At 36.2% G+C, this 12,504-nt stretch overlaps 1 protein-coding gene across 4 annotated transcripts in view; it reads right to left on the bottom strand.

Annotated features, from left to right (window-relative positions):
- LOC124636591 (transmembrane protein 151B-like) overlaps positions 1–11,945 on the bottom strand; it is a 52,617-nt gene extending 40,672 nt beyond the window's left edge. For all 4 annotated transcript variants that reach the window (XM_047172747.1, XM_047172748.1, XM_047172749.1 and 1 more), the window contains exon 1: positions 11,761–11,945. In XM_047172747.1, coding sequence (XP_047028703.1) covers positions 11,761–11,811 — 51 coding nt within the window. In that variant the 5' untranslated portion in view covers positions 11,812–11,945. The remainder of the gene's footprint in view (positions 1–11,760) is intronic.
- Positions 11,946–12,504: the final 559 nt, after the last annotated feature.

Raw genomic sequence — 12,504 nt, 5'->3', positions numbered from 1 at the left:
ATATTTTTCATTCGTGATTAATTACATAATTAGGTTCACATTTCAAACTCTAATGATATCAGATGTATTAACCAGTTTATTTGGTTTATAATACAAATGGAATCCTAATTATAGCTGACACCAGAATTGCGGGAATTGACGGATAATGGTTTGAAGTACTTCCACGAAAATAACACCATTATTCCAAATCTATACATATAATAAAATGATAGGAAAGTCAAAACTGTACATTGAATATTTTTTTTAAAGAATACTTGGGGGGTGATCTATTATCGATTCTGAACCCAAATATATAGTTTTTAGAATTTTTGTCTGTTTGTCTGTATGTCTGTTTGTGTGTTTGTCTGTATGTTTGGTCTCACTGAACTCGAAAAGTACTGCATAGATTTAAATCAAATTTTGCATGTATATTACCTGGGGGCCAGTTCAACATATAGGATATATATTATCACGCTATCACCTACGGGGGATGAGCAATGAACTATAATTTCTGTTAACGTTTCTGCAACAGCGGGCGCAATAATGACACATATTTGAATGTTGAACTTTGTAAGTTTATCGGCCTATTATCAATCTTTACATAGAAAATAACGCTTTTATAAGTAACTTGAGCAAAAAACTGAATTTAAAGAAATGATATCCTAAAATTATAGATGAAGAAAATCATGCAGAAACAGATGTGCCATAAAACTGGTAGTAGGTAAAATATCAATCAAAATCAAAATCAAAAAGTCATTTATTCAAAGTAGGCTGAAAATCAGCACTTTTTGAACGTCAAATCTACAAAAGACAGCCCCTAAAACGCCCGCCCTTCACCACTTCCTATGTGTTTTTGCTGGGAAGAAGAAGTGGTGGAACAAACTCCCCAGCAAACAGACAATGAAAACAGACTTCACTTTGTCATGGTATGTTCTTACTTTCAAGAAAAAAATATATGACGACGTGTGTATTTCGCTACTATAAAAACACTACAAGAAATATCAGCGCATCGTCAGGGACATTTTTATAATTCTTTCACCATTAGAAAGTTACATTATCTGCGAGTAACATAGGGTATATTTTATCCCGGTGCGGGCAGTAGTTCCCATGGGAAGCGGCACCCACGTCATGAAGAAATTATGAACTTCCCCACATTCTTAAAAACTCTACATATGTTGTTCTGACATAATATAAGCTATACCTCTCATAAACATGAATATCCATTCATTTCATCCAATAACAAACATGCATCACACTGAAAGTGCATTGCGAGTCTAAGATTTTATTATTATAAAAAAAAAACATTGTAATTAATATTCAAACATCCTTAAAAATAAGTTCCTGGTTTTAATACACTTTTTGAGTAATGAAGAATGTAGGCAAAATACGACCGAAACACATTGTGTCACTTCTAAAATTAACATCAATGGTTATAACTACCTGTCACAATACGTCAACAAGATGTCAACAGAAGACAAGAGTTCGTTCGTTCTGAAAACGTACAAATTACGCGTCGCAGGCCAGAGACATACTTGCTTTCAACTTCTGATCACAAATCATCGAGCTAAGAATTATATCACAAATACACCGTTCACAATTACGAACAGTCACAGTCACACGTGTATTATCATTGATATTATTCAGTTACAAAGACAGAATTACTATCAAACGTGTTTTCGCTAAATGTTCTATTAGTTTTTGCAAACATACATTCCCAACTCTGATCTCATGGAGGTGGCGCCCGGGTGTCACCACTGTGCGGACTGTGCGACCTATCGCACCCGGCCCCGGTTTAAACCATGATCTGGAGCGAGAAGAAATGGGATGACAAAGAATGAGGCGGCGGAGCGACTGAAAATTCCCAACTCTCATCCCAGCCACTGCGGTAAGACACCACGAAAACCGGATGTCGAGAGACGACTCCCGGCCACCGTAGGCGTGAGCGATTAGTTTTGAGTGGGTCATCGACCTTCCGGCTTCTGGGAGACCCGTTATTTCACGCGCCCCTCAAGGAGATTCAGCAAACCCCTGTGAGGCCCACTAGGGCCAAAGCCTGACACTCCCTCACGCTGCTCAAACTGATGGCTGAGAATTACGTAACTTTCCAGGATGCCATGCAACGTGTTGCAAATGCCCAGGCCTTTGGGAGCTTGGTAATCCTTTTCTCCACCTTAACTTGAGTTTTGTGGTGCATGAACAAATTAGAATAGTAATGAATTAGGTCATCTTCATCACGTATTTACCAACTCTTAATGTTCATCATGCACACCCGCTTCTCTAACTTTATTGAAGGATCACTAACATTGTTTCAGTTAGTTTAACTACGCTACTATAGCCCGTTGTCAAACCTTTTAATATCAATTCTGTAGAAGTGTGAATATCGAATGTGTAATATATCGAATTTCAGTTTGTGCATTGCACAAAAACCAACGTTATGATTTTCGAGAAGTCAAAAGAGTCGGCCTGCTAAGAATTATATTCATCGTTGGTTAACTGAATACATTTTCAGAAACCAAATTATCAGTAGGAACCAAAGCGAATGATCGCTTCATAGAGCTCTGATTTTCTCGAGGCGATCGAGTCAGTTCTGGTCTGTTCGCTCATCAGATCTTTGAAAGCGGTTCGATGATAATATACCTACTGTTGTCCTGTTTACCTACGTGTGACACATAATATGGTATTTAAACGTCCTCCGCAAGAGAGCGAACGTTTGTGCTATTTATAAAGACGAAATTTTACCGTTGTGCAGTAGTGACGCGCAGTATACACAGCACTTATGTTTCTTCTGATCTGCTGGCTCTACCAAGAAATGACAAATTACGAGCGTACATTTTGAAAATCTTGGAAGAACTGCAGGCTTCAAGTGCCAACACACGAATTGGACTTACTCTCTCGGACGTATACTTTGCGTGATCGTGAACTAATGCAAACATTTCGGTGGAATTCCAACATAACATAGTGAGTGAGTGCACAGAAAATCCCCGAAATACAAGTAGTGAAACTATGCGCTTGCCTGATGACTCAGTCATCATCCACCCAGCTATTCCTCAATTGTGTGGGTGTTGGCTTCCAGTCAAACCGAATCTTTTTGAGTACCAATGTTTACTTGGAGTGCCTATCTGATCTCTTCAACCCAGTGAACTAGACACCGCGTTATCCACGGTAAGTAAAACTGTTTGACAGACTTTCTGGCTCCTGATTTGTCGCAGCTGCTGCAGAAAATGTACAAATGACAACTTTGTCAGATCTTTGTTTTCTGTGAGAATTACGTAATATTTTTCCAAATCGGTTGACTAGATCCAGAGATTTCCACAACGTCACAAACTTTACTTCATTTGTTTAGATAAATAGTCACAAATCGTCGACACCACCTTGATTGATCAACCCGTGCTGCTGCTAAGTGGTAATCCTAATTATACTGTTATGTAAAAGAATACACCTACGCTACGGCATAAGTAGTATTTTGACAATTCCAAATTGCCCACGCAGACGAAGTCGCGGGCAACAGCTAGTAGCTATTATAATTATAATATTTGGATAAACTGAAATGTCCGAAAACTTTCTAATTCGAATTATTTGGATTACAATTCCATGTTAATAACTCTGCATTATGGAATTATATAAACCTACTAGCTTTCACCCGTGGTTTCACCCGCGTCCCGTAGCCGGATGGTGACAAAAACTATCCTAAAACCATCTCCCGGGTCTAAGTTACCTCCCCTCTAATTTTCAGCCAAATCGATCAAGCCGTTTTCATGTTATGTCGTGACAACGGAAAGCGGGTTTTTTATATTTATAGATTTATGAACATACGCTGCTTATTACGAGTAGGTAAAAAGTACTTTGGCTAAGGTAACTCAATTGTTTAGCAGTACATTTCCGCAATTAGGGAACGGTTCCGATAAATGCTCGGAAATTTTGAATCTCGTTATTTCGGTTAAAAATATAAAAGGATATCAGATATAAATGGAGCGTCCCTTTGAATTCGACTGACCAACTTCAAACAAACTTCCGAACATTTAGCTCTTTGAACTAAATTATTGTGAGGGAGTTTTTCGCTTTCACTCCACTTAATGTTATAATTCTGGGTTTTTCGGACATTAATAGAATTGAGTTTACTTGCTTAATTAATGTCATTGTCATAATCAAATTGGATTAAAATGACTGAGAAAATCTTTAGGGACTGTTAAGTAGTATAGGTACGGCTTAATTGAAAAAATGACATCGTATAAAATCCAATCGTGCTCGTGCCTACCGATGATCACTCGACTAACTACATCTTCAATCTTCATAAAATGCCATATCATCCATGTACCACAATCAACAAGTAAATAACACGATTACTCCGGCACACACTAACCCACCGATCCTACATCAAACACATCAGATAACTCTATTTATTACTTAGCAAAGCAAAAATCCAATTACCAACGAACACTGAACTCAAAGGAGACGGTAAGTCATTCTGCTTGCGTGTGAGCAAACTCAATAGGTTACAGGCCCTCATTTGCTTCTCTTCAAACATTAATAGAATAACTGAATTGGAATAAACATGTCTAGCTTTGAAGGAAGTTTGGCTTTGAACGTGCTTCGGTTCGCCCTTTATCGTATTCTTCACTGAACTTGTTTTCAACTGGTCTGGAAACTTAGGTAATGAGGGCTGAGTTCACTTTTAAAGAAATAAATAGTTTTACAAGTGCTTTGAATCTTGATGCCTAACTTTAATTATTTTTGAGGTTTCACAGAATCAGCGAATATAAAGTCTGATTTCTTAAAGGTTAGCCAGAGGTGTACTTTGTTACAAAGCCTCACAAATGTTTTACTTAATTTTGTTTTCGAAGACCTTTCGTAGACACAGATTTCATAACATTAGTAGATTGGGAATCTTTCAGAAAATGAATGTCTTACATAAACTTGAGTCTGAAGCCGGGTTTTACAAAAGAACACTTTTAACAAAATCCGAAGAATGAGGTCAGCCTTAAAGCAATTATTTCCAAGAAGGTTACAAATGCTGCAAAATGATAGAACAGTCCTGAAAGCGGGGAGAGTAGGCTCGCACAATAAAAGGACAAACTCCATGAATGTGTAGTCGTTGCGTAAATTGCCTATAAATTTTTTCGTCCCCTTTGAACTTTTTTTCACGGAATAAAATATATGTCCCTTTCTGATAAAAGTTTTTATAGGTACGTATTAAATTACGTGGAAGGTAGACCCTGACTGTGGTAACGTGACAGGTTTATGAAGCTACGAATAGGGATTTAATTTTTATCGTATAGTCAGGGTGACCTTTTCATTGGATAAAACAACGGTTGATCCTACTATATTAATCAATTATAAAATGTCTCATACCTATGGAAAATACAGCTTCTCTTCAAAAGTATTTCTTACTCAGAGATACACTATAATGTTGAGACAATGATTGAAATCAGACCAGTAGTTTATGAATGTTTCATGAACGAACATACAAAAATTTAAAAAAAATACCTACATAATAAGAATCCTTGATATAGTATCTATACATGGGTACCTATCATTCTGCTTTACTCTGACATTAGATATGGCCCAATATTCCACTAACATGTAACATGAAACTAATTGTGTATTTCAAAGAAACACCATCTAATGTACACTGATATTCCAATTTGAATTTGTCACTTGATCGAATACTTGATTAGATTTCAAGTCTTGTTTCAACAAAGATGAGAGTGTGTACTTAGAGAACGTTGGAAAATTTCACAATTACAGCCTCCCGTCGGTTCTCAAGAGAGAAGTTGTGTACCCGGCTGTGAAGGGCCAACGGGCCAACAAGTGCCTTCCTACAAATGCTTTAAGTGTACCAGATTCTATTATAAGGGCGCAGAAGTATGGAGGGAAAGAATCACTCAAAATTTATGTCTGCAACAGTAGATATACATATATAGAAGATACGTGTTGGAATAATACATAGGAAGTGGTAAAGGGCGGTCTTTTTTTGGGATCTGTTTTCTGTAAGCTTGACCTTTGAAAAGTGCTGATCTTCAGCATAGTTTGAATTTATTTGACTTTTTATCTTTGGTTGTCTAACTGTCCCTTATTGAAATATGGTGTAGATAAGTCAATCGGACTTTGTTCGATAATCACAAAGTTATCATAAAGTAAATCAATGCATACTTAAAATGCCGTAAGTATTCATTATTTTTAATGAATCTACAACTAAGTAAATAACTTTATATTTAACAAGGTGGAGTTATCTTACGAGTCTTTTAGTGTGTGTTCAGCAATGAGCCAGATTCGAATGAATCCTCAGATTAACCAAACACGGGATAAAGTTTTCGTTTGTTTCAATCCCTTACGTATTTCACTCTGAGAAGTATCGGAAAACTTCGGCTTTCAATTTTATTTGGAGAACTGAAGAAACAGGCAAGCGGCGAAGTAACTTGCTTTCAAATTAATTAATACAGGAACGTGCCATTTAATTATGCAGTTCATTAATACATTGCACGAGCAGTCACTTTAAGTAGCAATAACTACGTACATTAAGATGATTAATACTTTAAAATAAATGGTTTTTTTAATTTACTTCTAGTGTGTAACGTAAACACTTATTTGTCTTGTTGGGATATTTAAAAACAATTACTTTTCAATCAAGACAGTGGCCAGGCGCCGTCACTTCAATCTCATTGTAAACAGTCCCTGTTTTATAATTAAAAATTAAAGCTTTGTTTGTTTTAGGATTTGTGATCCTAAATAAACTGTACCTCAACATTATTCGATTCAATTGGTCAATTTACTGTCCTGCCTATGGTGCATTTAAAATCGAATTCATCTGATATGGTTTCCATGCAAAAAAGAAACTAAGTACGTTATCTCACTTACGTATATTTTTGTCGTTTACTTTTTGCTATTTTAAATTACTTGAGGGTTGAATTGACATCACGATCTTAAATACACACACACAATCTGTGTTATCAAAAACAAACAACCAACACAAAAAAAGGAACAAGAATAGCTGATCTCCATCCCAATAAACTGCGAGCCACAAAACCCGACCTCAATATATAATTTAAAGAAACTTCGCAATAACCCGCCAGGTGGCAGTGGGTCATTTATAATACAACTAGGTCACACGTACTAGTGTCGGCCTTAATGTATTCTTCAAGGCAAACCTTCATGGTATCGTATTATCAATGTTACCTTTCTGAGGTGTAAATCAAGTTCTTTAAGGGAAATATTTTTATGGGAAATGGTTGTGTTTTAGTCATAACATATTTTGTCGCTTTGGGTAGATTAAAGGTGAGTTCAAGCTCGTGCCATAAACCTCTTTACATTCTTTGATTACCTCTATTGATTGCAACTATCCCTGAACACGTCTTAAAGTGAAAATTAAAGGAATATTTTAGTAAAAATATAGGTACTAGAGTTAAACTAAATTGTTACAAAAAACAGTCTTGAAAAGAGACAAGACGTCGCGTCTAGCAGTATTGAATAAAGGTGGGTTTTTATTTACACGATGTTCAAAAATAAATCCTCTTTGTACCATAAATAGGAGGATAATATAAATACATTTAGCATGCAACCGATATTATAGCATATTATAGCATATGTGTGGGGACGTATGTCGGCCGCAGTTGCGGTAGAATTTGTCCGAACAATTGTATGCGGTGTGTTAGCGTATTATTTTTGACTTTACAATACCTAAATAATTAAATGCGAAAAAATATAATTGTATTATAATATTTTATGAGTTTAAATCATTCCACTCTCAACAATTGCAATGTTTATACATTGAAATTATGTCGAATTGTGTGTATGAAGAATTATTAAATCGTCTGTGCACGTTAAATATATAGCTTCAAATATAGCCCATACTTTGGCCATAATCACTTGTTAAATAACTATATTGTTTGGAACCTTCGAAAGGTTAACTTAATCATAAATATTTAATTTATTTTACGTCGCGCCTCGCCCCTATAAAAAATCAAGCACAGCCGACAAATTATTTATTCTTATTTATTTCATTCGATTGAAATTCAAATTCCATATCTGGAATACATTAATTTTCTTTGTCACAGTTTCAAATATTTTATTCGTTTGTCAAATGAAATGGTTTCGAAGGCAGTTCGAATAATTCATTCGGGACAGGTACCGCAGACTATTGTAAAAACGTTTCGACTAAAAAAAAACATCGATCAAAAGTAAATACACAAGAACAGTGCGAACATTTTACAGTTGAAACGTGTTCAAAAATGTAAGCTTTAAAATATAAAAAGAATATTTTTTTTTAACTTTCTCTAAAATATAGCATACATTCATATTTTTTATATCGTTACGAGATTTTCGCGTTGCTACGCGGCTACGAAAAGTGCTACGAGGCTACGCCGTGCATCTATTTCCAGCCCTCGTTTACTACTTGTAGCAATGATATGGAAAACGTTCTTACTTTTTATGCAAAGGTAATGAATACATGACGAGTTTACACGAAACTTTATACGGATATGCTAATGTAATTAGTGGAATTTTGAGCTCAAAAGTCCCTTTTTCAGTTGAGCAGTGTTATGGTCACTTTGTTAAACAACATTTTTGTTCTTACATAAATAGTAAAAAAAGTAAAACAAGGCACTCAAAATAAAATTACCTCTTTTCAATTCCATGGCTACTCCTACATACATAAAGGTAAAATCGCAAGATAAATGACAAGCTTTACCATAAAACGGTTTTTAAGCCACTTCCCCAATACGTCATTCTCATCGCAGCTTAGAGTGAGCTCGGTAAATTGCTTATCGGCTCCCATTTAGAACGAAAGCACGAAAAATGTATGTACTGTTGACAAAATAGGGAACTATGAATTTTAAATCTGCATTGTTTTGTATCTTTGTAAGTTCTTAGAAAATATACTATGCAATATGCTGGCATTTTAGGAACTTTGTTTAAGATGCTGCTAGCCTATCTACTGATATATAAATCTACTAGCTTCTGCCAGCGGTTTCACCCGAATCCCGTGGAAACCTCTGCACGAACCGGTAAAAAAGTAGCCTATAACCTTCCTCGATAAATGGGCTATCTAACACTGAAAGAATTTTTTTCAAATCGGACCAGTAGTTCCTGAGATTAGCGCGTTCAAACAAACAAACAAATAAACTCTTCAGATTTATAATATTAGTATAGATTACTGTCGGTCGGTTAAAACGTGAATAATATGTCCAGACAACTAGGAAACCCTATAGGAGTAAATAACTATCAGGTACTAGTAAGAAAACAATAAAGCTATTTTCGGCTTATAAAATAAATAGGTAAGGGACCGACATAAAACTTTTTACAACCAGAATTTCCAGCACCATTATTCATACTTATTAGAAAGATTGATTACTAAACCAAACTTGGTAAGCAGGGATATCCCATAGGCCGACTTTTCCGGCAAGCCGACCTTAATCAACTCCAATTTGGCAAAGTTTACACCACCCTGTGTTGACAGTTCATTTGTCCTTATTACACGATGTTCGTACTCTAAGTATTCTTATCACGCCACATTCGCAAGTCGAAGGAAGATTGTCTGTTTATCTTTACGTCCTTAATCCGCTCTCAAACAAATGTTCAGTGTTATACAGCGACTGAACAGTCGTTGTCGTGGAAACCGCTTTACTACACCCTATATCTGAGTCAGAAGTACTTTGTAAGACGCGTTTACATCGGCTGGGTTAGTGCGGAGATTGTAGCGAATATTATGCTTGCCACAAATTGAATGCCTTGTTTACATAAGCTGAGAAAATAACGGGACGTAATAATGATTATAGTGAGTAATGGCTTTATTTCGCAATTCGAGACTGCGTTTATTGGGAGTATATTGGCCCACAGAGCTTACAAAGCCAGGCTGAACTATACTATGCTACCTAGCCGTCCCAAATCCAAACAAACCGTCCCCAAAGTAAAGGACGTCACGCAACCGTGGTCTAAACAAATAAATCTAAAAATATAAACATTGTAAATGTTTAGACTAACAACAAAGGTAACTGGTTTTATTTATTCAAAACACGTTCTGTTTTAAAGTGTTTCAGGAAAGCAATTTCAAAAAATAAAAAAGTTACGTTACACTTTTATTCAATCTCAAAATTCGGAGACGAAAACTTAGATTGATCTTTCCTTGGTCCAAGGTCTTGTCATATCTTTGTAAAGGTAAACACGGTTTTGGAGAATTGCATAAATTTTGGAAAACCTTTTTAAGTATTCAGTTCGGTCTTTATCTCTCTTTTTATGTAAAATTATGGCTACCTTCTGCAAACGCGGGATGGAAAATGTATGTATATTGCCAACCCTTTAAAGAATTCACTGGTGTCCTTATATATTTTTCTCATATTGCTTGAAATGCATATCCAAAAACATTGTAATATTTCATGTAAAATGTTCAAAAACTCATATAGAGAGTTAAATAATGTAAAGTCTTTTCTGAAAAAATGATTTGGCCCTTATGACGTAATAAACAAACGGAAAGACTTTTAAAATGCATTAAATAGTCAGTAAAATAAATTTCATCCCTTAACTGTTCTACTTTCCAACACATAGCTCCGTAAAAATATAGCATTAGATTTAATCACAGCTGCGTAGAAAACTCAACTTTTCTAATGACCACAACAGAGATAAACAGTAGGTACATAGTTGTGTGCGCTGTATCACAAAAGTTTCCTAGTTGGAGTTATGAACAGGTAAATATTTCCAGGGCCGGGTCGGCCGGGTAACAATGCGAGGGCACATTACCTTGTGTCATTGTGGGCCCGGGACTTATGTCCCCACTCACACATAATGCGCACTTCCGACTACTGAAGTAATGAGTCTGAACTTTGAATTCGAAGCCACATTAAATTTAGTTTGAATGCTTTCTACTGTTTCACTGGCTTTCGAGATTAGACTGTTAAACTTGCCATTATGCCAACTGAAATGTGAGTAAATTAATTTCATTAAATTGAATGTGTTATTCAGACGTAAGTTTGTTGTGTTAGAGATATATTTGAATTAATAATCCAGCTGCTTAATCCATATTCGTAATGTGATACAAAGTTATCGTTTTCATTCTAATCTAGTGAAATAATAAAAAGGGTCGGTTAATAAAAATAAAGCCTTTGAATGGAACAAATTGGACTGAAGCGACTTTGACACGGGTGTTCAGCTCGATAAACCGTGGTAATGACACTCAATGAAGGACGGCGGCTATCGGGCCATGAATAAATGACGATAGCATCGCGAAACCAGGTTGCATCGCTTCTATTACGTAATCTTGTGTAGAAGAGCGCTTTTTCAAAAGGGAGTAATATCTAGTAGGTAAAATAATAGTGATAGCCTGACAATTTATACTCAATAAAATTTTATAAAGAGCAAAAATCCTTTTACTATCGCTTGAATAGCTGAATAAACTTAAGCACGTTAAACACTCGTTGTGTGCACGTTAAACAATGTTACAGAAAAGTTACGTCCCGCACAGTTTACATTTTAGGAATGAGACTTCGTGGAACCCAGGTTCTATTTTTGGCAACAAATTATTTAGCAATTGAAAAACTATTCCATTAATTCGACGCTCAAATTATTCGAAACTTTTAATTAGAACCACGTGGAAATAAAGGCCTGTAAAACTTTTCCTTTTTATATTGTTACAAAAATATATTTTAAATTCAGCAGAAAGTACTTTCAATTTATTTGTGCATCTCATCTCGCACTGCAGGCACTCGAAACTTTATGTAACAGCAGTCGCAGCTTTTGTTGGAACGGATCCAAAACTCAAGGATATCCTGTTATATAACCACAATGGGTACTCACCAAGTCCTCGTCGTCATCTGAGAAAATATTGCTGCGCTCCTGGGCCGTCATGTCGCCGTCTTCCAAAATACAATACAAAATTCATCCATGGCTCACACACACATCACGTGCTGCAACACTCTCAAACACTGCAACTGCATCCAAAACTTCATTGCTAAGCCTCTTTTGTAAAACATTTTAAAACTTTAACACCAAATAAAAAAAATAAAAGTGAGTTTCTGTTTTTGAAATTCGGTATTCGAAATTCAATTATGTTCGCAAAACAAGTTAAACATCGGCAGTAGTACGCTAGCCGGCGGTACGCCCTCTCTGTCGGAGGGTTGGGCGCTTACTGCGGTGGAGGGCGGGCAGAGAAAGCACTGCAGCGTCTCGTAGCCATGGCAACGGCAAGGCTTTCACGCCGCCGCAGCGGGGTGGCCGCGTATGCATTGTAGACAATCACCCGCGAGGGAACTGAATTATACTAATGTTATAGATTTCTGCAGTATTCCACTGAACATGCACACTCATGGGATTTGCACGTAGGTAATCGATACATTTTTGCTTGCTTTGTTTAAATTTTATCAGCTTTTCTTCTGGTGGTGAAGTAAATATTAGTTATATATTTTAGAGATAGAAAGAGAAATGGAAATGTTTTTACTGCTTTTTCAATTACCTTTATCTCACACATAAATTAAAATTTATTTACTGAAAAGCTTGCCGTCCTCGCACCAATACCCGATAAACAAAAGCATCTCACCTTGG

This window comes from Helicoverpa zea, chromosome 14 (genome assembly GCF_022581195.2).
Source record: "Helicoverpa zea isolate HzStark_Cry1AcR chromosome 14, ilHelZeax1.1, whole genome shotgun sequence".
Taxonomy (NCBI): Eukaryota; Metazoa; Arthropoda; class Insecta; order Lepidoptera; family Noctuidae; genus Helicoverpa; species Helicoverpa zea.
The sequence above is the reverse complement of the archived record's forward strand: the minus strand, read 5'-3'. Positions and strand labels throughout refer to the sequence as shown.